The sequence below is a fragment of the Caretta caretta genome, chromosome 2, assembly GCF_965140235.1.
Source record: "Caretta caretta isolate rCarCar2 chromosome 2, rCarCar1.hap1, whole genome shotgun sequence".
NCBI lineage: Eukaryota > Metazoa > Chordata > Testudines > Cheloniidae > Caretta > Caretta caretta.
The window spans coordinates 271,108,778-271,134,612 of record NC_134207.1 but is presented as its reverse complement, the minus strand read 5'-3'; the positions used below and the strand labels follow the sequence as shown (position 1 = coordinate 271,134,612).

The following is a 25,835-nucleotide window of genomic DNA, read 5'->3' as shown; positions in this document are numbered from 1 at the left end:
CTAGGCCTGCAGCCTCTTCCTTTGGGGGCACAGTTCTCCTCCTCCCATTCCCCTGCACGCAGCTCCAATCCATCCGGCCACACAGCCCTGTGCAGGCTGTCCCGCTGGGCTCGCGGCCAAGCTCACCCTGGAGAGACGGGGTGGGAAGGGAGAGCAGCCTTTGCAGCGTCTCTCCCAAGGCAGGCTCCGGCTGCAAGCCCCTGGACCCCCTGCTCCGTGCAAGCAACAGCAGCAGCTTTCTACCCCAGCTGTTTCCGTGCTCTGTTCCCTTACTCGGGGCAGCTTCTCCGGCCAGCAGTTTGGCTGCTCCCCGCCCCACAGCATGTCTAGATACAAAGGATTCGACTGGACTTCCTCCCTGCCTCCCAGGACATTTGCAGTCACCCATTTCTCCAGCCTCGCACTCCCTTTGCCTAACACAGGCCCTCTGGGAGAGACAAGCACTCCAGCGAGCCAGTCACAGGTATCTGGGGCTGCAGGTGCCAGAGCCCCATATCGGCCGGAGAGCGAGGGGGCAGGGACGGGCGCTGCGTGGCTCCGCCCCAGGGCTGCAGTTACCATCCTGGAAGACTCTCTCGACGTTCAGGCCATAGGTGGAGCAGGTCTCGTAGTACGTGCAACGCTTCAGATCGTTGGAGAGTTTGCGGGCCCGAGAGTCATCGATGACACGGGGATTCGTGGCACTGATCGCGTCTGGAAACCAAAGAGAGGAAGAATTAGAAAACAGGTTTCCATGCCCCCATCCCACCCTGGAGCCCCCCAAAATACCAGGGTCCCAGCACATTCCCAGGGTCCCTCCAGCCCCAAGCAGGGCTGGGATAACCAGCTCCAAAGCCCAGGCCCCTTCTGTCCCGGGCTGAGATAGCCGGGTTCCACAGCACGTCACTGGAAACCTGGCAGCCCTCGTCCTCCCCACCACGCCTGCCTCCAGATCCCCTGGTTCCACAACCCCCTCCGGGGGCCCGAGGCCTTGGGTCCGGAAGGTACCGTCCTGCTGTGTTCCCCACCCTGCAGACACCACTGACGATTCTCCTCTAGCTTTAATTCCTTGTCGCCTAACCCTAGGAATTTCTGTACTCCCCTCCTTCATGGGGAACTTGAGGAGGGTGGGCTAAGCCAGCAAGAGCAAGCACTGGGCTCTGCTACACACCCCACTGCCACTCCCATGCCTGGAACAACCCCCCCGGCCCCTGGCAATCCCACTCCCCACCCGCCCCTGCCCTTCTCTCCACGGTCAAAGGCACACATCAAAGGCTTGTCCATGCCGAAGTCCTCCACCCCTCCCGCCTCCATCCTCCTGCCCGGCATGTGTGCTGGCTAATGTGTGTGTGTGACGAAGTGGGACTGTTCTTAATGTTTCCTCTGAATAGTGTGGGGGTGCCTCAGTTTCCCCTAGGCAGTTCTTAAGTATCTAGGGGGTGGGGTAAGGGTGTATGATCATTGCAGAGCCCTAGAGGGCAGGTGTGTGCAGGAGTCTGGACACAGAGAATGGCCGACACCCTGTTTCCTGGCAACTGATGGCCTGGGCCCTTCCCCCCCTGCAAGGTGAGAGCTAAAGGGTTGGAGAACAAAGGAATCAGGTGACCTCCTGGCCCGGGAAAGGAACAAAGCCCAGAGGAGGAGGGGCTGGAGGGCGTTTCAGTTTGGGGCTGGCTGGGACATGGAGTGAAGTGCAGACGTGGTTGTCTGGCTCACTGCCCCCCAGAATGGACCCAGCTGAGGGGTCCCGTTCTCTGCACCTGCAAGCTCTGTTTTAGACCATGTTCCTGTCGTCTAATAAACCTTCTGTTTTACTGGCTGGCTGAGAGTCACGTCTGACTGCGAAGTTGGGGTGCAGGACCCTCTGGCTTCCCCAGGAGCCCCGCCTGAGCGGACTCGCTGTGGGAAGCGCACGGAGGGGCAGAGGATGCTGAATGCTCCGAGGTCAGACCCAGGAAGGTGGAAGCTGTGTGAGCTGCGTGTCCTGAAGACAGGCTGCTCACAGAAAGGCGACTACCCCAGAGTCCTGACTGACTTCATGGGGAGCAGTTCCAGAGCATCGCCCAGGGACTCCGTGACAGTGTGGGACCCCTGCAAGGCGGGACTTGGCCTCATGGCTGCGTGAAGCATCCTGTGTGAGGCAGAGGCAGTCACACTAACGCCAGCTCTAGGCCACTGCAGTCTGAGAGGCGTTGCTACCACCAAGGCTTGAGAGCCCACGCCGCAGCCTGAGCCGCCATGCCCACAGGATCCCTGGAGCCCGCGAGCGTCAGGCCCGCTGCCAGGCTGGGACGCGGGCTGCCAGCTGCAGGCTAGCACGGACGTACCCCAGGCTCCTCGTTCGCCCCCTTCTGCTGCAGAACGGCCAGCTTCTGCCTTGTGCCCCCGATTCTCACCGACGGGAAAGCGCCTCCCGGCTCAAATCCCCTGGCCAGCCCGGCCCACGGGAGCCCCCATGCACCCAGTCACCTTCCCCTGAGCCCACTCTGCCAGCCTGGGCAGGTCCGTCAAGACTCATCTCCTCCTCTGCACCTGGCACTGGCAGGACCTGGAGAAGTTTCTCCACCCCCACCGCCTTCAGTCTCTGCCCAGGGCCCCGAGAGATTCATCCGCCTATCACACCGGCCTTTGCTGGGCCATGCGGGCCTGCTTGGGCTGAGATCCTAGGCAAGCCCCTGGGTGCAGCCCTGAGACCCCCTCTCCACCCTCTGCCCGACGCCAACCTCCTGCAAGGGGTACTGGGATGCGTCAGGGGGGCCATGGTTTGGGGTGGTGTGGGGGGGAGGTGCCAGGACACCTCAGGGGGGCCCAGAGTTGGGATGGGGTGGGGGGGAGGTGCCAGGACGCCTCAGGGTGGCCCAGAGTGGGGGTGGGGGAGGTGCCGGGACTCCTCAGGGTGCCCGGGGGGAGGAGGGGGGGAGGTGCTGGGACTCCTCAGGGTGCCCGGGGGGAGGGGGAGAGGTGCTGGGACGCCTCAGGGTGCCCGGGGGGAGGGGGGGGAGGTGCTGGGATGCCTCAGGGTGCCCGGGGGGAGGGGGGGGAGGTGCCGGGACGCCTCAGGGTGGCCCAGAGTGGGGGTGGGGGAGGTGCCGGGACGCCTCAGGGTGCCCGGAGGGGGGGGGGCATGGGAGGGAGAGGCAACAGCTGGCACCGTGTGCCATGGTGTCTGATGTTCCCGGAGGGGCTTGCCACCCCAGCGCAGGAGAGACTTGTTGGGGGAGCGACTGGCCCTCCCAGAAGTGAAAGCCCAGGCCCCACACGGAGTCCCTGTGAGCCCCTTACAGGCACGGCCAGCCCTGGCATGCCGGGGTGTCCTGGCAGCGCTCGCCCTGGGTCCCTCTCACCTTGCGTCCCCACCAGGACCATGGGCACCTCGGCCGTGCTGCGGTAGCTGGAGAGCCGCAGGTAGTAGTTATACACCGTCTGGAAGCTGATCTCGTCCTCCAGGCTGAAGACAAACACCACGGCGTCCACCCAGGCGGCGAACTGGGGGAGATACCGGTCGTCAGCCCAGCGCCCGCCCCACTGCACCCCTGCCCCGCTCTCTGCAGCCCCGGGCCCGCCCCACTGCGCCCCTGCCCCGCTCTCTGCAGCCCAGCGCCCACCCCACTGCGCCCCTGCCCCGCTCTCTGCAGCCCCGGGCCTGCCCCGCTGAGCCCCTGCCCTGCTCTCTGCAGCCCCGGGCCCGCCCCACTGCGCCCCTGCCCCGCTCTCTGCAGCCCCGGGCCTCCCCACTGAGCCCCTGCCCCGCTCTCTGCAGCCCCGCGCCTGCCCCGCTGAGCCCCTGCCCCGCTCTCTGCAGCCCCGCGCCTGCCCCGCTGCGCCCCTGCCCCGCACTCTGCAGCCCCGCGCCTGCCCCGCTGAGCCCCTGCCCCGCACTCTGCAGCCCCGCGCCTGCCCCACTGAGCCCCTGCCCCGCACTCTGCAGCCCCGGGCCTGCCCCACTGAGCCCCTGCCCCGCTCTCTGCAGCCCCGGGCCTGCCCCACTGCGCCCCTGCCCTGCTCCACTGCGCCCCTGCCCCGCTCTCTACAGCCCCGCACCCGCCCCGCTCTCTGCAGCCCTGCACCTGCCCCGCTGAGCCCCTGCCCCGCTCTCTGCAGCCCCGGGCCTGCCCCGCTGAGCCCCTGCCCCGCTCTCTGCAGCCCCGGGCCTGCCCCGCTGAGCCCCTGCCCCGCTCTCTGCAGCCCCGCGCCTGCCCCGCTGAGCCCCTGCCCCGCTCTCTGCAGCCCCGCGCCTGCCCCGCTGAGCCCCTGCCCCGCTCTCTGCAGCCCCGCGCCTGCCCCGCTGAGCCCCTGCCCCGCTCTCTGCAGCCCCGCGCCTGCCCCGCTGAGCCCCTGCCCCGCTCTCTGCAGCCCCGGGCCTGCCCCACTGAGCCCCTGCCCCGCTCTCTGCAGCCCCGCGCCTGCCCCACTGAGCTCCTGCCCCATGCCCTGCAGCCCAGCGCCCGCCCCACTGAGCCCCTGCCCTGCTCTCTGCAGCCCCGCGCCTGCCCCACTGAGCCCCTGCCCCGCTCTCTGCAGCCCCGCGCCTGCCCCACTGAGCCCCTGCCCCGCTCTCTGCAGCCCCGCGCCTGCCCCACTGAGCCCCTGCCCCGCTCTCTGCAGCCCAGCGCCTGCCCCACTGAGCTCCTGCCCCATGCCCTGCAGCCCAGCGCCCGCCCCACTGAGCCCCTGCCCTGCTCTCTGCAACCCCGGGCCTGCCCCACTGAGCCCCTGCCGCGCTCTCTGCAGCCCCGGGCCTGCCCCACTGAGCCCCTGCCCCGCTCTCTGCAGCCCCGGGCCTGCCCCACTGCGCCCCTGCCCTGCTCTCTGCAGCCCCGGGCCCGCCCCACTGCGCCCCTGCCCCGCTCTCTGCAGCCCCGCGCCCACCCCACTGCGCCCCTGCCCTGCTCTCTGCAGCCCCGCACCTGCCCCACTGAGCCCCTGCCCCACTCTCTGCAGCCCCGCACCTGCCCCACTGAGCCCCTGCCCCACTCTCTGCAGCCCCGCACCTGCCCCACTGAGCTCCTGCCCCATGCCCTGCAGCCCAGCACCCGTCCCACTGAGCCCCTGCCCTGCTCTCTGCAGCCCCGCACCTGCCCCACTGAGCCCCTGCCCCGCTCTCTGCAGCCCCACGCCCCTCACACCGCACTGGGGTCAGCACTGATTGGGGGGAGAGCACCCTGTGCTGACCCCACCATCCACTCCCTGCAGTTTTTAAGCGCTTCCTGGTCTCCCATCCAACCCTGTTGTGAGACACAAACCCCTGATGCCTCTTCCCGGACTGACGGCCAGCAGCCTCCTCTCTCCTTCCCCAGGAGCTCTCCACTCCTTCCCCAGGAGCACTCTACTCCTTGCACAGGGCTCTCAAGGGGCGGGACTAGTGCGGGGGAGAGGGGGGATCTTACCTGGAGCTCGGGGGGGCCCCCTTCATCTCGAATCAGCAACAGGTAACTCTGACCATCCACTACGATCTCCTTCTTAAACCGGCCACCTGGGGACAAGGCAAAGCAGTGCACTGAGCCAGGGTCGGGGGGAGGGAGGGGGGTATGCAGGGCGCACACCTCCAGGGACACACCTGATGAAAGGCAGCCAGGTGGGCAGGCTCCTGGAGGCAGCTGTAAGGCTGGCATTGCCCAGAGAGAAGTCTAGCTGGGGGGTCACTTCTTAAGCCAGGGACTAGGAGTCAGAGCCCATCTTCCCCTGCCCAGAGCTCAGCATGGGGACAGCCCCCAGGAGGGCAAGAGGCCCTTACCTTCTGGGGACTCCTCCTGCACGTACGTGCCAGTCAGGTAGCGATGCACCAAGGCCGACTTGCCGCTGGACAGGTTCCCCACGATGCCCTGCAACACAAATGTGTGTGAAAGCGCCCTGCCCTCTCCGTGCTAATCGACATGGGGCCAGCACATCAGCCAAGCCAGTGTGGGTGACACACACACTTACTGCTGGGGCAGCAAGGCCCACCTCAGAGGGCCCAGGCACTGCACCCCCCAGCTTGCCATCCATGGTTCGCCAGGCGGAGCACTGAGCATCCTGGAACTGGATGGGAGCGAAGAGCAGATGCTGGAGCCCTGCTGGCTCAAGAGAGGGTGGCTGAATGCAAGGGGGCTTCCCTTTGTACCACGGAACAGCTTCAACTACAACCATGGAGGCCCAGCACCAGCCCCCCTCTACCAGCCCCCCGACCTCCCGTTGCTTTGATGGACACCTCTGCTGTCAAGTCACCGCCTGACCCACAGGGAAGGAGACCCTTCTCCCAGCCCACACACCAACCTCCCAAGGGCCACCCAACCAGTCACACAGCTCCTGATGCACAGAAAGAGAGAAAGCGTCTGGCTTTGGGTTTGACCACAGCTGCTGCCTGGGATCCCGGCAATGGGGTGTAAGATCTGCCCTTTCTCTGCCAGCAGCAGAGCACACATGTACAAGTGGGGCTGGCCGCGCTGCCTAGAGTTACGGTTGCCTGACACGACCCACCATAAGCCCCAGTTTCCCGTTGCTAATGACTTCCCCAGACTTGAGCTGTATGGGCTGAGATTTGCCAAGTCAGTGCCTGCTTCTGGCTGGCTCATTCAGGGCGTCTCCGTAATGGTTCTTCTGGAGAGCAAGCTCAGCTGCCAGCAGGTAAAGCCATTTCTCTACAGAGCTCTCGTGCCTCCGGGGGCTGCAGCAGGTACTAGAAAGTTGGCAAGAGGATAGTCCGGGGGTCAGGGAGGCACCTTCCGCTGTCTCTGGGAAAACCCGGTCAGAGGTGGCCAAGTTCTAACCTGCAGAGCAGACAGTCCCCAACAGCACATGTCCAGTGCAGCTGGGTGTTGGCTTGCGCCTTCCTTTTCTGGGCTGTCCATGTGCACTAAGCATGCTCCTCCCGCCCCGCTGAACCCTCCGCATTGCCCACAGAACAGCGCCCCGCATAAAAACAAAATGGACCCTTCACCTGCTATACTCCCTCATCTGGCCTACGGAAAGCAGCACTTGGCAAGGAGCCAGGAGAAGGAGCGTTCTTACCTCACTGCTTCTCCTGAGCGCTGTTCACTCCGTGCACCTCCCTTGCTGCTGACCAAGGCCTCGTTGCCCCACACTGGGAAGCAGGCCAGTATCAGCCTGCTCCTTTGCAGAGCTGGGAGCGTAACACAGCGTGTAACGGAGCAGACCCAAGTCTCGGCTGCTTCAGGTTAAGATTTTGTCAGGAGTACTTTTAGTAAAAGTCACAGACAGGTTGTGGGTAACAAACAAAAAGTCACGGAAGCCTGTGATGTGTCCTTGACCTTTACTAAAAATACCTGGGGACGGGACACTAAAAGTCAGAGCCCTGCCGGGGGCTGACTGCTGGCCGCTGCTCCTGCCCCAGCCACTGCTCCTGTGATGGAGGCTGACCCAGCCCAGTTGCTGCTTTGGCTCTGGGGGCTGCACCTGCAGCGGGGGCTGACCCTGCCCCGCCACAGCTCCTGCCCTAGTCTGCTACTCCTGGGCAGGGGCTGACAGTTGCTCCAGCCCCACTGCTGCTGCCGGCTGAAACCGAAGAAGTCATTAAGGTCCATTAAAGTCACAGAATCTGTGACCTTTGTGACAGAATCGGATCCTTAGCCACGCTGCCTAGCAGAAAGAACCTGCATATCTTTGGCCTTAGCCATGCTGTCTGTAAAGTGAGGCTACTCATGTATAAATAACCCATTGTGTTTTGCATCCTCCTCTAGTGGCTTCTTGACAGAGGATATAACCTACCACTGCTGTTAGCGGACGTAGTTCCTCTGTTAGCTGAAGTGGTAGAGGTTTGCACTGCACCCAGAAATTCTCAGTTCAAACCCTGCTGGTGACTGAGGCAAAGATGCTTACAGTTGCATATGAATGGATTTTTCCCTCAATTTTTCTTTTTTCAAAATAAATGCTAGGAAATTCCATCTCCATAGCTAGGAAAGCCGTGCACAGAACGAGGCATGGTCCTGTGGGAAACGTGGCATATGATCACCCAAACAAACTCTCTGCCATAGTAGACCTCCCAAGGACGAGGGAAGGCTCATTTCTGGCATTTCCGAACTCCCAAGTGCTCAACTTGGTAAACTTGGTCACGTTCTTTCCTGACAGGTGTGTGTGTGGACGGATAAATACAGCATCAAGGTGCTGCTCCACATCGTCCCTCCCCACCCACTGTGAGCCCAAACAGGCCTCACACTTGGAAGAACGGATGACCTGATAAATCTGGCTCAGGGTAACTCTGCAGGACGGGGTATGACATTAAGCACATTAAGCTTAGTTTGTGGTTTTTTTTTTATTATGTTAGGTTATCTGCTTTGCTAGACATCACGGAGACCCTGGGCAATGCTCTGGAACTGCTCCCTACGAAGCCAGTCAGGACTCTGGGGACGCTTCCTCTCCCCAGGGCAAGAAGCTTACACAACTTCCACCTTCCTGGGGCTGACCTCGGAGCATTCAGCATCCATGTCCACACCATGCACTTCCCACCGCGAGTCCGCCCAGGCAGGGTCTTGGGGAAGCCAGAGGGTCCTGCCCCCCAACTCCGCAGTCAGGCGTGATTCTCAGCCAGCCAGTAAAATAGAAGGTTTATTAGACGACAGGAACATGGTCTAAACACAGAGCTTGTAGGTACAGAGAACAGGACACCTCAGTCAGGTCTGTTTTGCGGGGCAGGGAGGCCAGAGCCCGGATCTGGGCCTCCCTCCATTTCCCCAGCCAGCTCCAAAACTGAAACTCTCCAGCCCCTCCTCTCCTTTATCTCTTTCCTGGGCCAGGAGGCCACCTGATCTCTTGTTCTCCAACATCTTAGTTGGCATCTTGCAGAGGAGGGGCCCAGGCCATCAGTTGCCAGGAGACAGGGTGTCGGCCATTCTCTGTGCAGAATCACACTGGCCCCCCTAGGGCTCTGCAACAATCACACCCCTTGAGGCCCCCACCTTGAGACTTAAGAACTATATAGGGGAAACTGAGGCACTCACACAGTATTCAGAGGAAACATTAAGAACATTCCCACTTCGTCACATCTCTCCCCTCTTCGAGACTGAACTGAGCAAGGTCACTTTAGCCGGTGACCTGGGGAAGTTCGAACCCACCAACGTTCCTATGGATGCCCCAGCATCTCTCCCATTCCTTGGTGGGAGTTACACCAGGCCCCTCCAGTTTCACACCCTCCCTTAGGTCGGGTGTGCTTGATGGCACTCACAGGCCGCATGTAGGAAAGTTTATGCAGCCCTTTTGCCACCCCAATACCCCTGGGATTCAAACTGGGATTGGGATTTCTCCCAATGCTCCAGTCTGGAGGGCTGCAATTCGGGCTTTTGCTTAAGAGCCCCCATCTTGACCTTGGCCAGCTCTGGGCTTGGGCAGCCGCTCCCCACCTTGTGGCCCAGGTACGACACCTCTGCCATCCCCACCTTACACCTTTCAGCTTTTACCGTCAGTCCTGCCTCCTTGGGGCGACCCAGTCCCCTCTTCACCTGGGACACGTGTTCCTCCCAGGCCTGGCTAAGATATCCTCAACGTATGCCAGGCTCAGGTTCTCCACCCCCCTCAATAGCCGATCCATCCAGCGCTGGGAGGTGGCTGACACCCCCTTGAGGTCGAAAGGCAGGACTAGAGACCCCCCCTCTGCTGAAGATGGTCAGCAGTGCGTCTGCCCTGGTGTCTGCCTCGGTGGAGGACAGAGCCCCCGCCCCTGGGTAGCGGGGGGCAAGATCCATCACCCCCAGGACGTATTTCTTCCCTGACCGGGTCGCCTTGCTGAGGGGCCCCAATATGTCCATGGCCACCTTCTGGAAAGGTTCCTCTGTGATGGGCCGGGGTCTCAAGGGGTCACAGGACCTGCCGTGCCGCTGGGCCGCGTCCCAGACTCCGGGCCAGTCACAGTTCTGCAGCAGCCACTGCTGGGGCCTGGATCCCGTGGTGACCCGAGAGAGGGACATCATGGGCCAGGTACGACAGCCAGTGGCAACACTTCTGGGGCACCCCCAGCTGCCTCCTGATCCCCCACAGTTCTACTTCCCCTGGGGGAGCCCCTTCCCGGTCCAGGAATCCCTTCTCCCACGGGGATCTGTCCCTGCAGCCTTCCCCACGGGGGTTTGCAGCCTGTGGCCAGCACGTTCCCTCAGCTCCTCCAAGGAGGGATCCTTCTGCAGCTCGGTCTGGAATTCAGCTGCTGGGGGAGGGAGTGGGACCTGCTCCCTCTCACGGGCTGGGCCTGGGGTCACAGCCCCGCTGAGCCCTGTCCCTGATCGCTCGCTCCCTGAGTGGGATCACTTCACAGCAGCTCCTCTGGACCAGGCAAAACTGGTTGGCGGCCGTCCTGCACTGCCTGTGTCTCCCCCCTCAGCTGGGGTCTTATACCCCCCCCTTGCTCAGCGCTGCCCTTGCTGTCCCAGTGGGGGTAGGCAGCGAGCTCACTGCTTTCCTCACTGCATCAGAGCCAGCGTGAGCCCCCTCTCTGGTGTGCAGGGGGGTGGGGAGCATCTCTCCATCCCACTCGGCCCCAGGGGGCTGCTTACAGACAGGTGGGTATCCTGAGCTTAGCAGCTCCTCCCCACTGCCAGCCAGGTCATTTGCATTTTCACTGACCATTTCCATCTTAGCAAATTGGTTCCCTGGATTCAAATTCAAATCCTCAGCCATTACAGGAGCAGGGCCTGGATCCTGTCCCAAAGAGATATAGTCGTCCCCCAACAGCACTCGCAGCTGATATCCTGGAGAACCCCAACAACCAGCCAGCCCGACCCCTCCTGGGTCTGCACAGGGATCCGGGCCATAGGCAGGGCGAGGGGCTTCATCCCTGGGACCTTCACCCAGGTCACACAGCCCCCCAGCATATGGTGGGGTTGCACCACCTGGGGTCTGACAACAGTTCACTCTGTCCCAGGGTCTCACCACCCCAGGAATGTCTCCCCATTGACCATCACCTCCCGCTCCCACTGGGGGTCCGAGGGGCCTGAGCCCAGGAGACTCCACACAGACATATAGGTTGGCGTCAGGAGTGGGAGCCTGTCCACCTCCCCACCCATCTGGCTGACGGAGTCTATGGCCTTGGGACCCAGCAAGGGAGCTAGACACCGGGGCTTTTCCGCAGGGTGCCCCTGGTTCAAATCTCCAGCCTGCTCAAAGGCAGTGAGGTGGCATCCACATGCCACCCCTCCTTAACCAGGGGCAGCAATTTAGTCTCGAGGTTCCCTGCGGAACTGGCCCCCCGGGGTCTATCCCCACTCACCCCAGGGAGGTCCCCTAGGCCTCTCTGCTCCCCCACCGCCAGTTCATGCTGCTGATGCTTCTGCAGCTCTTTCTCGGGCTCTCGCTGTCTCTCACAGTCCTCTTGCTCTCTCGCACTCAGCTCCATCCATCTCCGATCCCCAGATGGGGAACCCCATCCTGAAGACCTGTCTGGTCGGGGACAGGAGTCTTGGCGATGCCTGGCTCCCACTCCAGCTGCTCCCAGATCCTGCTATAGCCCCATTTGGGGTCAGGAGTCTGCTCCTTAGAGCGGTCATCCTCCTCCAGCTGCACGATTAACTGTGCTTTGGTGAACTTTCCAATGCACAACCCTCTCTTCTTGCACAGGGTTACAATGTCCTTCTTAAGGAGACGGTGACAGGCCATCACTCCGCTCTTCCCAAGGTGTTGTGGACTCACAGGCCTGTATGCTCTCAGCTTCCCACGGTTTCCAGGGAGAACCCCTAGGGTGCCAGCCCTTCTCGAGGTCAACAACTCTTTGCCAGGGTCGAGCGGCAGACTCCTTCGTCCCTGGAACAGCTCACCGCAGTCTCCAAGCGGAACCCATCACTGCAATAGTCCTTTTTGCTGGTCACACTCTCCCAGGGGTTAAGCGTAGCTCCTTCACCCCCTGAAACAGCCCCTCTCTGAGCCTTCAGCACACCTGGTCCTCGTTACTCCCCCTTCGTTTTACTGCTCCCCAATCACTTACTGCAAGAAGCACCATTCACGGGGTGCAATGCATCCCACCTGTGCCACCAGTTGTCACGGAGTCCCTGGGCGATGCTCTGGAACTTCTCCCTACGAAGCTAGTCAGGACTCTGGAGATGCCTCCTCTCCCCAGGGCAAGAAGCTTGCACAACTTCCACCTTCCTGGGGCTGACCTCAGAGCATTCAGCATCCCCGTCCACACCGTGCACTTCCCACCGTGAGTCCGCACAGGCGGGGATCCTGGGGAAGCCAGAGGGTCCTGTCCCCCACCTCCGCAGTCAGACATGACTCTCAGCCAGCCAGTAACACTGAAGGTTTATTAGACGACAGGAACATGGTCCAAAACAGAGCTTGTAGGTACAGAGAACAGGACCCCTCAGTCAGGTCCGTCTTGGGGGCAGGGAGGTCAGAGCCCCATCTGAGCCTCCCTCCATTTCCCCAGCCAGCTCCAAAACTGAAACTCTCCAGCCCCTCCTCTCACCTTTGTCTCTTTCCTGGGCCAGGAGGCCACCTGATCTCTCTGTTCTCCAACCCCTTCAGTTGGCACCTTGCAGAGGAGGGGCCCAGGCCATCAGTTGCCAGGAGACAGGGTGTCGGCCATTCTTTGTGCAGAATCCCACTGGCCCCCTAGAGCTCTGCCACAATCACACCCCCTGATCCCACCACCTAGATACTTAAGAACTGCATAGGGGAAACTGAGGCACCCACACAGTGTTCAGAGAAAACATTAACAACATTCCCACTTCGTCACACTTGGTAATCTGCTTTGATCTGTTTGCTACCCCTTATACTCACTTAAAATCTATCTTTTGTAGTTAATAAACTTGTTTTTGCTTTATCTAAACCAGTGTGTGGGAATCATTACACAGGGGCAGACGGCTGTTGCATATTCCTCTCCACACTGAGGGAGGGGGCGAATGTTATGAGCTTTCACTGTACAGTTCCCTGTGCAGTGCAAGACATTATAATTCTGGGTTTATACTCCAGAGGGGGTGAGTGCCTGGGGAGCTGGGACTTGCCTTAACTGTAGCCTTCCTATGCACGGGCTGGTCAGAGAGCCTGCATATAACTGCAGCTGGGTGTGTCCCTACCTGTATGTGTGCTGGTGAACATGCAGGCTGGAGGGCTTTGTCGTTTCTCACAGCAGTACAGTGTGAAAGAGAGCCCAGGCTGGTGCGTCAGGGGGCTCAGCGGTACCCCAGTTCCAGGTGGTGCCCCGGGAGGAACCCGTCACACCCATCCCATGCCCAGGCCAGTGTGACGAAGTGGGACTGTTCTTAATGTTTCCTCTGAATAGTGTGGGGGTGCCTCAGTTTCCCCTAGGCAGCTCTTAAGTATCTAGGTGGTGGAGTAAGGGTGTATGATCGATGCAGAGCCCTAGAGGGCAGGTGTGTGCAGGGGTCTGGACACAGAGAATGGCCGACACCCTGTTTCCTGGCAACTGATGGCCTGGCCCTTTCCCCCTGCAAGGTGAGCTAAAGGGTTGGAGAACAAAGGGATCAGGTGACCTCCTGGCCCGGGAAAGGGACAAAGCCCAGAGGAGGAGGGGCTGGAGAGAGTTTGAGTTTGGGGCTGGCTGGGGACGAGGAGTGACATGCAGACGTGGTTGTCTGGCTCACTGCCCCCCAAAATGGACCCGGCTGAGGGGTCCTGTTCTCTGCACCTACAAGCTCTGTGTTAGACCATGTTCCTGTCATCTAATAAACCTTCCGTTTTACTGGCTGGCTGAGAGTCCCGTCTGACGGCGGAGTTGGGGGGCAGGACCCTCTGGCTTCCCCAGGACCCCACCTGGGCGGACTCGCTGTGGGAAGCGCACGGAGGGGCAGAGGAGGCTGAAGGCTCCGAGGTCAGACCCAGGAAGGGGGAAGCCGGGTGAGCTGTGTGTCCTGCAGACAGGCTGCTCACAGAAAGGAGACTTCCCCAGAGTCCTGACTGGCTTCGTAGGGAGCAATTCCAGAGCATCGCCCAGGGACTCCGTGACAGCCAGCTGTTCCAATGGGGAGTTATCCTTGCTGGGAAAAAAATTGCTTATTTCCCATTTGAACTTTGCCGACATCAACTTCCAGCCACTGGCTCGTGTTCTGCCTCCGTCTGGGAGATCAAATCTCCTCCCCACTTAGGCACTTCTGGGCTGTGATCCTCTTTGCTAAGCTAAGCAGAATGAGTTTCTCCAGTCTCTCACTACAGGGCAGGTTTTCCAGACTTAAAATCCCTGAAGTTCTATGCAGACAGAGAACACTTCCCAGGCATGCGGAGGTGTCGCTGTCAGACGCAACTCCAGCGCCAGCCAGGTGCGGTGCTGGTGAAAGGGCAGCCACTGAGGGCCCCTGGGAGACTGGGCAGGACCTAGCCATGCCAGAAGCTCTTTGCCGGTGCAATGCACAGGGAGAGCTGGCTCCCGTTCTGAGCACAGCCTGGCCATGCTGCACACCCAGCGAAGTGTACAGAAAAGGCTCGAACGGATGGGGCTCAGGCTCACAGGAACAAAAAGACCTGCCCAAGGTCACACCAGAGAGTCTGTGGCAGAGTCCAGAATTGAATCTGTCCCCCACAACTCCCAGGCCAGGTCCCGAATCCTAAGGCCAGGTGTTAGATACACCATCAGCAGGAGGGAAATCCAGGTACCTTGACACTGCTGCCATGCCCAGGGCCACACACGTGAGGGCCCTGAACAGTGCGAGGCTGCACATGGGGGGTGGGAGATGGAGAAGCCAACAGTAAGGCAGAGGGGAGGGGAGAGGAGCTTGGTTTCCCCCAGGCACTGCAGGAGCCTCACCTATCACCACGTCACAGGGCACCAGGAACAGATGGGGGCTGAGTGGAGACAAACAATGGAACAGCTGACCGGGGCGAAGGGGGACAGAGACTCCATCTCGCAGGGTGAATCCAGACCGGGAGTCTCTCTAACACACCTGCTTTACCTCCCGCAGATGGGCTGGGCAGGGCTGAAGGAGACCCTGGGCTCTGCAGGAGGCTGTATGGGATGGGCAGAACGGTCCCTGGGGCTTTCACGTCTAAGGACCCAACCCCAGCCCAGCAGCCTTTCCTGTCTGTGACAAAATGGGAGTTTTCTTAATGTTTTGTATGAATACTGTGCATGCCTCAGTTTACCTTGTGTGTTACACAAGTCTGTAGGTGGTGGGATAAGGGTGTGTGATCGCTGCAGAGACTCCCTAGAGGGCAGGCGTGACTGCCAGAGAACCCCAGGGCCAACACTCTGTATCCTGGCAACTGATGGACGGGCCCCCTTGCCATGAGTCAGAGAACAAAGAGAGAGGTGGAGACCAGGTGACCAGTTTGCCCGGGAAAGACACAAAGGCTGGAGTAGAGGCAGCTGGGTGTGCCTGAGGCCGGGTGGCTGGAAGCTGGTCAGTCTCCTGGTTTGGGACTCAGGGGGAGAGCCCAGGGCTCCGGATCCCCTCCCCCAAGATGGACCTGGCTGAACGTTCCTGCTCCCTGTGCTGACAAGCTTTGTTCTATGCTGGGTTCCCCACGACTAATAACCCGTCTGTGTCCCACGCTGGCTGGGAGCCAGTGCTGGCAGGGCCCTTTGGGGGCGTGTGAGGCTCCCCAGGTGTCCCCTACTCGCTGCGGGGCACTCTTGGTGTGAACAGGGGGCTGAATGCTCCGAGGTGAGACCCAGGAGGAGGGGGCTTGCCCTGGTGAGAGCGCGCCCCGGGGGCGGTCCCACAGCCAGAGGCCCCCTCTGGCTTCATTCCCAGGGTTCCAGAGCGCCCAGCCCCTGCACCCACGACACCATCCAAGGGGACATGCACATGGCAGCCCTGCCCCACCTCCCGCAGAGCATGGGGGTCTCGCTCCCACTGCTCACAAACATGCACCCACCCAGCCACAAGCCCTCCGAGGGGCTCTGCAGGCTGGGCCAAGCACTCACCACTTTGAGCTCAGGCACCGAGCGGCTCAGGGTCCATTCCTGGCTGTTCACAAACGAATCTGCAGAAAAGAGACAAGAGACCGTCAGCCCCTGGCTGGGGAAAGGAGTCCTCAGCTCCCAGAGTCCCTACCCTGCCCTGCCCGCAGGGATGCCGTGGGCTCCCACCCACACATGGAGGGGAGGGAACTGCAACGCCCAGGGTCAGAGAGGCCGCTCGCTGATGGAGGGGGCAGCACAGGGCAGTGACTGAGACCAGCAGCCACCGAGGCAGCCTCCGTAGGTCCCGGGTCTGCACTGGGAGCACCCCATAGACCAGAACTGAGCAGGGGTGACCTCCAGAGGCACTAGGACCATGCAGCACCCCCTTTCCCCAGCCTCATGGGCTGGAGGGAGAAGGAAATTCCAGGGAGGAGCCGGGAGAAAGCGAAGGGGGCAGGAACAGGCAGAGAACAGCCACAGCAGGGATGGCAGCGCTGGGCAGGAAAACCAGTGGGAGCCGTGGGCAGGGCGACCAGACGGCAGGTGTGAGCTGCAGGGACGGGGCAAGAGATGCTGATATGAGACAAAGCCCCGAATACTGCCACTGTCCCACAAAATCGGGACAGCTGGTGACCCCGGGTGGCAGGGGAACACACCCGGAGCCGTGATGGCAGAGGTGAAGGGACGCAACGGTGGGGGAAGAGGCAGGTGGGGGGGGATTGGCCCAGGGGAAGAGGCAGGTGGGGGGGTGGCCCGGGGAGGGAAGATGCAGCCAGAGCTGCGTCAGCAGGACTGTGGGCAGGACTTTCTCCCGCTCGCTGACTGGCCATTCCCTCCAGCCCCGCCAGTCTGTTCACCTCAGGCTCTGTCCAGCCGCCCTGCCCCCTGTTCGGCTACCCCCCTCGTTAAGCCCCACCCAACATCAGAGCCAGCCCAGGGGCTGCCTCGCCCTGTCCCTTCCCCAGCCTGGGCCAACTCCGGAGGGGAGGGGCTGGTACTGCCCATGCAGCACCCAGCACCCCAGGAAGCGGCTGGCCAGGCCCGCAGCACTCAGCCCAGGCCCTCCTCCCATTCCCCATGGGGCTGCTGCCTTCCCTGCACCCCCGCCGCCTACCCTAGCCCCTCTACGCCTACGGGCTAGACAGCCTCCCTGCGCCTGCCGCCTTCTCCCCACGCAGAGAACAGCACCCGCACCCCCAGCCCTGCGGAGCGGGATCCAATGGCCCCCACCAGCCCAGTTCTCTGGCACCTGGGGCTCCTCCCTGCCGAAGAGCCACCCGACAAGGATGACACGCAAATTCATGAAACGTACCATAAAAAAAGAAAAAAAAAACCACCCAACAAGCTCACAACAGTGCCGCCCAAACCAGTTGTGCAAGTCAAGCAGCTGTGGGTCCAGGCCCCGGCAGATGCTTCACCCCTCAGCCACCCCGCACACGGGACGCCGAGCCCCAGCAGAGCAGGAAAGCGCCAGCAGGCCTAATCCAGGACATGCCAGCAACAGAAGGGTTTCTGGCCCAGCCCCCCGGGCAAGCCTCGGTCTCCTGTACATGCAGGGGGGCAGCGTGGCAGGCACGCACCCCATGGCAATGGTGCAACAGCAGCAAAGGGGCCTGGTCTGGTGTCACAGAGTCCCTGGGCGATGCTCTGGAACTGCTCCCCATGAAGCCAGTCAGGACTCTGGGGCAGTCGCCTTTCTGTGAGCAGCCTGTCTGCAGGACACACAGCTCACACAGCTTCCACCTTCCTGGGTCTGACCTCAGAGCATTCAGCATCCTCTGCCCCTCCGTGCGCTTCCCACAGCGAGTCCGCTCAGGCGGGGCTCCTGGGGAAGCCAGAGGGTCCTGCACCCCAACTTCGCAGTCAGACGTGACTCTCAGCCAGCCAGTAAAACAGAAGGTTTATTAGACGACAGGAACATGGTCTAAAACAGAGCTTGCAGGTGCAGAGAACGGGACCCCTCAGCTGGGTCCATTTTGGGGGGCAGTGAGCCAGACAACCACGTCTGCACTTCACTCCATGTCCCAGCCAGCCCCAAACTGAAACTCCCTCCAGCCCCTCCTCCTCTGGGCTTTGTTCCTTTCCCGGGCCAGGTGGTCACCTGATTCCTTTGTTCTCCAACCCTTCAGCTCTCACCTTGCAGGGGGGGGGAAGGGCCCAGGCCATCAGTTGCCAGGAAACAGGGTGTCGGCCATTCTCTGTGTCCAGACTCCTGCACACACATGCCCTCTAGGGCTCTGCAATGATCATACACCCTTACTCCACCCCCTAGATACTTAAGAACTGCCTAGGGGAAACTGAGGCACCCCCACACTATTCAGAGGAAACATTAAGAACAGTCCCACTTCGTCACATCTCTCCCCCCTTCGAGATCGAACTGAGCGGGGTCACTTTAGCCGGTGACCTGGGGAAGTTCGAAGCCACCAACGTTCCCATGGATGCCCCAGCATCTCTCCCATTCCTTGGTAGGAGTTACACCAGGCCCTTCCAGTTTCACACCCTCCCTTAGGTCAGGGGTGGTCGATAGCACTCGCAGGCCGCATGTGGGAAGGTTTATGCAGCCCATGCCCTTTGGCCACCCCAAGAATGTCTCCCCATTGACCATCACCTTCTGCTCCCACTGGAGGTCCGGGGGGCCTGGCCCCAGGAAACTCCACACAGACATATAGGTTGGGGTCAGGAGTGGGAGCCCGTCCACATCCCCAACCATGTGGCTGACGGAGTCTATGGCCTTGGGACCCAGCAAGGGAGCCAGACACCGGGGCTTTTCCGCAGGGTCCCCTTGGTTCAAATCGCCAGCCTGCTCAAAGGCAGTGAGGTGGGCATCCACACACCCCCCCCCTTAACCAGGGGCAGCAATTTAGTCTCGAGGTTCCCTGCGGAACTGGCCCCCCGGGATCTATCCCCACTCACCCCGGGGAGGTCCCCTAGGCCTCTCCGCCCCACCACCGCCAGTTCATGCTGCTGCTGCTTCTGCAGCTCTTTCTCGGGCTCTCGCTGTCTCTCACAGTCCTCTTGCTCTCTCAGACTCCGCTCCAATCCTGTCCGTCTCGATCCCCCGATGGGGAACCCGATCGTGAAGACCCTCGTCTGGTCGGGGACAGGAGTCTTGGCGATGCCTGGCTCCCGCTCCAGCTGCTCCCAGATCCTGCTATAGCCCCAGTTGGGGTCAGGAATCTGTTCCTTAGAGCAGTCATCCTCCTCCAGCTGCACGATTAACTCTGCTTTGGTGAACTTTCCAATGCTCAACCCTCTCTTTTTGCACAGGGTTACAATGTCCTTCTTAAGGAGACGGTGACAGGCCATCACTCCGCTCCTCCCAAGTTGTTGTGGACTCACAGGCCCGTGTGTTCTCAGCTCCCCACGGTTTCCAGGGAGAACCCCTAGTGTGCCAGCCCTTCTCGAGGTCACCACCTCTTTGCCAGGGTCGAGCTGCAGACTCCTCCGCCCCTTGGACTGCTCGCTGCAATCCCCAGGGGAACCCTGTTACTGCACAGTCCTTCTCGCTGGTCACACACTCCCAGGGGTTAACCGCCCCCCGAAACCGCTCCTCTCTGAGCCTTCAGCAGGCCTGGTCCTCGGCAATCCCCCTTCGTGTTACTGCTCCCCAGTCACTTACTGCAGGAAGCACCATCCACGGGGTGCAGTACATCCCACCTCTGCCACCAGTTGTCACGGAGTCCCTGGGCGATGCTCTGGAACTGCTCCCCATGAAGCCAGTCAGGACTCTGGGGCAGTCGCCTTTCTGTGAGCAGCCTGTCTTCAGGACACACAGCTCACACGGCTTCCACCTTCCTGGGTCTGACCTCGGAGCATTCAGCATCCTCTGCCCCTCCGTGCGCTTCCCACAGCGAGTCCGCTCAGGCGGGGCTCCTGGGGAAGCCAGAGGGTCCTGCACCCCAACTTCGCAGTCAGACGTGACTCTCAGCCAGCCAGTAAAACAGAAGGTTTATTAGATGACAGGAACATGGTCTAAAACAGAGCTTGCAGGTGCAGAGAACGGGACCCCTCAGCTGGGTCCATTCTGGGGGGCAGTGAGCCAGACAACCACGTCTGCACTTCACTCCATGTCCCAGCCAGCCCCAAACTGAAAACCCCTTCCAGCCCCTCCTCCTCTGGGCTTTGTTCCTTTCCCGGGCCAGGTGGTCACCTGATTCCTTTGTTCTCCAACCCTTCAGCTCTCACCTTGCAGGGGGGGGGAAGGGCCCAGGCCATCAGTTGCCAGGAAACAGGGTGTCGGCCATTCTCTGTGTCCAGACTCCTGCACACACATGCCCTCTAGGGCTCTGCAATGATCATACACCCTTACTCCACCCCCTAGATACTTAAGAACTGCCTAGGGGAAACTGAGGCACCCCCACACTATTCAGAGGAAACATTAAGAACAGTCCCACTTCGTCACATCTGGGAACGCAGGAAACCCACCCCTAGGGTCTCAAGCTGCGCCTCGGCTGCCCAGCCAGGCCGGTTTCCACCAATGAACAGTGACAGCCAGTCCTTACCTAGTGCAGCAGGAGAGCTCAAAGCCTTTCACAAAGGAGGTCAGTATCACTCACCACATCTTACAGATGGGGAAACTGAGTCACCGCGAGGCAAAGGGTCTCGCCCGAGGTCCCCCCTGCCAGGGCAGAACTGGGAAGAGAACCCAGGTCTCCTGTGTCCTAGGCCAGGCCTCACACGGCTGCCTCCCACCAGCCCCGTCAGGAGCAGGGAGCTGTTCTGATGAGAGCTGTAGGGCAGGGGCCCGGCTAGCTGGGAAGCTCAGCAGGACCCAGCATGGGAGCCATTTTTCTATCCCTTTCAAACAATGGAAATTGAATGCAACAACCTGGGTGGGCAGCCGCAGTGGCCTCTGCCCCCATCGCCGCCCCTGGGGCAGGCAGGCTGGACCGTCCAGGCCCGCTGTGGCTGCTGGCCAGTGCTTTGAGCCAACAGCTGCCATGACACAGCTGTCTGCACCCCCGTCATGGCCTAATCTTGCTGCTAAGGCCGACTGAGCTCAGCTGGGGCCCTTAGCGCTTGGGGGGAGACGGGATTTAGGGTCCCTGAGAAGGGGAGCTCCTGTCGCAGGAGGTAGAGGCTGCCCTGTCCCTTCTGCCTGGCCCACCATGGACCTTTTGCTGCAGCACCTTCCCTTACCCATTCCCTTCCCCTGAGCTGGGCAGATGGACCGAGGCTGAGGCACGACCTGACCTTGGCTGCACAGCCGCTCCTTAAATGTCTAGTGCAGCAGCCCCGGTGCTAAGGGCTGCAGGAAACAAAGGTACTGGGGAGAATGGGGTGCCCCTAAACCCTGATGGGAAGGGAGCATTTGTAAAGGGAGTCTTGTACTATCCTGTTTTTAGCATGTGCACGCTCACCTGTGCTCACTAGCATGCACGAGCGCTTACCAGTGCACCCGTGCACTGCACCCACACGCATCAGCGTGCACGAGCGCTCACCAGTGCGCCCGCACCAGTGCGCCCGGCCCACTACTGCAATTGAGCACTCACTGGTGCACCCATGCCCAGTCTAGAGAACATAAGCACTCCCCTGCACCCCTGCACCCCTGCTTGCTAGCATGCATGAGTGCTCACCGGGGTGCCTGAGCCCATTAGTGCATGTGCAAGCTGGGCTGCTTTTCAGCTCACAAATCTCTCCACGGGTCCAAGCGAAGCCCACAGGCATGGGAGGATGAAACCGGAGCTGTGTCGGGGCCAAGTCTCCCAGTGACCAGCCTGAGCCAGCCCATTGTGGGGGGATGAAGGACACGTCTGACGTCCCAGGCTCACATCCTGAATCAGGTCCCTTTAAGTCACTCTGGGTCCCACCTTTCAGCAGCCATCACACAAGGGCCGGAATGGACCTCCTGGGTCTTCGATTCCAGTCCCCTGCTGCCAGCCGTCACCCCATCACATCATTCCCATCACAAAACTCACCACGCTCTGTCTTTAAGCTAGTGAGCTCGTTTGCGCCCACTGCTCCTCTTGGGAGGCTGGTCCAGGACCTCCCTCCTCCAAGGTTAGAAACCCGCTTCTCATTTCCTGCCTCAATTTACTCCCAGCCAGTTCGTCCCCATTTGTTCTTGTGCCAACACTGTCCTTTAACTTCACTAGCTCTTCTCCCTCCCTGGCATTTACCCTGACGTATTTCTAGGGCAATTGGATCCTGTGAGCCTTTGTTGTGCTGGGCTAAACAAGCCAGTCTCCTCTCCAGAGACCACCCCTCCAATCAGAGATTAGCCTAGCTGCCTTTCCTGCACCTGTTCCACTTTGGATCCCTCTTTCTTGAGCACAAGTGACCAGAACTGCACAAAGCATTCCAGCGGAGGTCTTACCAGCGCCTTGTGCAACGGCATTCCTACCTCCCTGTCTCGACTGGACATACCTTGCCTGATGCATCCAAGAATCAAAGCTGCTTAAAAAAACCCACTGCTGCATCTCATCGGTGGCTCACAATCATCCTGTGATTGCCTGATCCACTCAGGTCTTTCTCCTTCTCCCTGGCCAGAGCTCTAAGCCTGGAACCCCTCCCCTGTTTCGCCCCTTCTCCTACAGCCCCGACCCTGTTCCGCCCCCACTCCCCACCCCTTCCCTTTCCCCCCCAGCACCCCGAGACTGGAAAAGCTCCGGGGCTGGGAGCAACAGCTCCTCCAGCCCCAGGACTGTGGTGGGGGGAGATTTTTCCAGGGGCCCCAAATTGGGGCACAAGCCCTGTAAGGTAATCTGCCACTCCCCCCACTTCCGCAGGGCTGTGCAAGGTTTGGGAGGCTTAGCCTCACCTAGCTTCCATTACGCAGCACCCGTAGTGAAAGCCTTACTAACAACTGAACTCCAAATGTGGTTTTACATAGGTTCAGATATTCTAAAACCAAACGTGATTCTGTGAACATCTTGTCTGACTTCCTGGGTAACACAGGACATAGGACTTCCCTGAATTCCTTCCTGTTTGAATCAGAGTGGACCTTGCAGAGAAATAGCCCAGCACAATTGAAAACCTGCCAGTGATGGAAAATCCACCACAACCCTTGGGAAATTGTCCCAAATGGTTAATTAGCCTCATGGTACAAAAATGTTCAGGTTATTTCCAGCCTCTGTTTGTCTAACTTCAACTTCCAGCCATTGGATTGTGCTATATATTTGTCTGCTAGCTCGAAGAACCCATTATCAAAGACTTGTTTGCCATGTTAGGCAGTTATAAACTGATCAAATCATCCCTAACTTTCTCTGTGTTAAGGTAAACAGATAAACTCTAGGAGATCAATCACCGTAAGGCAGGTTTTGTAATCCTTTAACCCTCTTTGTGGCTCTTCTCTGAACCCTCTCCAATTTATCAACATCCTTCTTGAATGGTTGGCACCAGAACTGGACACAGGATTCCAGCAACGGTCGCACAGTGCCAAAGAAAGAGGTAAAAGAACCTCTCTGCTCCTACTCGAGATTCCCCTGGTTATGCACGCAAGGATCGCATTAGCCCTTTTGGCCACAGCAACACACTGGGATCTCGTGTTCAGCTGATTATCCATCACCACCTGCAACTCTTCTCCTGAGTCGCTGCTTTCCAGGATAGAGCCCCCAGCCTGTAAGGGTGGTCTGCATTCTTTGCTCTTGGACCTGTGTGTTTACATTTAGCAGTGTCAAGATGCACATTGTTTGTTTGCACCCAACTTACTAAGCGATCCAGATCACCCTGGGTCAGTGCTCTGCCCTGCCCTCTTCACTATTTACCACTCCCCCAATCTGTGGGTCATCCGCAAACTTTATCAGTGACGATTTGAGTTTTCTCCCAAGTCACTGACAAAAAATGCATGGGGCCAAGAACTGCACTAGAGTTACGAACTGACCGGCCAACCCCACCCCTTACTTGGAACCGGAAGTACGCAATCAGGCGGCAGCAGAGAGAGACACCAAAAGCAAGTACAGTACTGTGCTGTGTTAAATGGAAACTACTCAGAAAGGGAGCTCTGTTTTGTTTGACAAGATGCTGATTGGCATTAATGACATTACCCTTTGTTCGTGTTTCATTAATCAAGTCCTGTCTCAGCTGCTCCATTATTTTTCCCAGGACCGAAGGGCTGGCAAGCCTATCCCGTTTACCCTGTTTTATATATATATATATATATATAGCACACACACACACACACACTACTTTTCTTCCAGGGAAAAGCCCTTTTGCTCAAACAGAGTTAGACTCTAACCTTTCACCCACATTTTGGGTGTGTAAAAAAAAAGTGCCATTAAAAAAATATCCCATTCACAGATGAGCTGCCGGGGAGGCAGGGAAAAGGGAAGCACCACTTTTCTGTCTGCATGGGCATGGCCAGGTAACTGGGTTTTATGATTTCAGCTCCAGCTTCACACTAGCTTGACATGGTTTGCTCATTTTGGTGACTCCAAATGGCACAAGCTGCGAGCCCTTGCGACCAGGAGACGCTGGCGTCAACTTTGCAAGATCACCTGACTCAGCGTGTCTGCACCTCCCACTATTGGAGGGATTTGCCAGATGGCAAGGAGCGGATCTTTGTCTGCACAAACCATCTAATCTCACCCGACTGGGCTGTCAGGGCCTTGCTTCCACTGGCCACAGGAGGTGCTACACGAGGCAGGACAAACCAAGCCCATGCCTAGAAGCCTGAACTCTGGCACCACGGAGGTCTGCGTTCCCTCCCGCACAACCAGGCCAGCGACACCTGCAGCTCTTTGCAGAGATCAGCAGGATCTGAAGACTGGCCACTATCAAGCCCAGTCAGTCACTCAGTCCATCGCTGGGGATCGGCTGAGCCAGGCAGTTCACCGGCTAATCTGTCCGGAAGTCACCACAACCATCCTGCAGAAGGCTCAGCTTTTTGGTTTTAGTTTGGTTTTCCTCGGCAGAGGGGGCCCTGCTAGCTCAGCGGCCTCGAGCTTGTTGCTGTTAATGCCACTGATGCTCACTGGCAATGCGGGGGCGAGCGCGCTCAAGACGCCCAGAACAGCCCCAGGTCGAACCACCACCCCAAGGCAGCCCGTACGTCTCTCGAGGGGCTGGGGCTGGCAGGCTGTATACGCCCAAGGACGCAGCTACCTCCATCTAGAACCGTGTGCGAGTTCAACGTAACCAGTTCCGTTAGCCACGCATTGGGCTATTCTGAGCAGCACACGCGTCTCCTAGCCACCGAACTGCGGGCAAGCAGCTCATGACTGGCATGGAAACTGCAACACAACACCTGCGCTTGGGGTTTAGTTTGCTCCCCCTCTGGACCCCGTTTAAACTTCCCTGGCACAAAGCCCAGTTTTGGGGCTGACACCTCAATGGACGGTCACCAGGGTCAGGGTAGGAATCATTCGGGATAGTAATTTGTTTGATTCACCTCACAACTGGACGAACTGGATGAATTTGATGTTTATTATTAATGGGATTTTTCTTTGTTTTTCCGTTTCCCTTCACTTTTCCATTATTTATACAAAACTGGAAGCCGGGGGGGGAGGGGGGGAAAGGAGTTTGACTGTTTCTGCCCCAGGCATCCAGCATCTCGAGAACCTAGAAGGAAAGAGACCTATGACCTGCCCATGAAACCTGCTCTTATCCTCTTTGATCCTCCCAGCCCGGGAATATGGCCTCCCTTGAACCACATGCATTGTATTACAGCCAAATGTAAGGTCTAGAAACCAAACCTGTAGGTCGCACAAGCTGGGAATCTCGCTTCTCACAGCGACGGTTCAGAGCAGCTCTCTGATGGTGGAGGGCTCTTTTCTCCAGCAGGCAAAGATGGAACAAGATCCAACAGCTGGAATTTGTAGGTAGCAAAGTTCAAACTTGAAACAAGGTGCCAATGTGTAACGGCGAGGCTAACCCACCCCTGGGTAACTGACCTGAGCCCTGATGGAGTCGCCATCCCTTGATCCCTGTAAATCAGAACCAGATGTCTCTTTCCAAAGAGCCACTCTAGCGCAGCCGCAGGATAGCTGGCTGGTGGGCGTGGCGTCCGAGGAAGGAAAAGGAATGGCCTCCACTGCAGTGGGGGCTCTGGGCAGAGGTCTGCACTCCGGAACAAAAGTCCAACTCCGCCGTCACCGAACAGTGCTGAGAAAAGTCGGGAAATCAGACACGATGAACGCTTGCTCCC

The 25,835-nt window shown here is 59.6% G+C and overlaps 1 protein-coding gene across 4 annotated transcripts in view; it reads right to left on the bottom strand.

Moving 5' to 3' along the window:
- AGAP3 (ArfGAP with GTPase domain, ankyrin repeat and PH domain 3) overlaps positions 1 to 25,835 on the bottom strand; it is a 258,069-nt gene that overhangs the window by 131,007 nt on the left and 101,227 nt on the right. For all 4 annotated transcript variants that reach the window (XM_048841958.2, XM_075126135.1, XM_075126133.1 and 1 more), the window contains exons 2-6: positions 15,773 to 15,831; positions 5,714 to 5,801; positions 5,367 to 5,452; positions 3,324 to 3,465; positions 559 to 693 (exon numbers count right to left, since the gene is read on the bottom strand). In XM_048841958.2, coding sequence (XP_048697915.2) covers positions 559 to 693; positions 3,324 to 3,465; positions 5,367 to 5,452; positions 5,714 to 5,801; positions 15,773 to 15,831 — 510 coding nt within the window. The remainder of the gene's footprint in view (positions 1 to 558; positions 694 to 3,323; positions 3,466 to 5,366; positions 5,453 to 5,713; positions 5,802 to 15,772; positions 15,832 to 25,835) is intronic.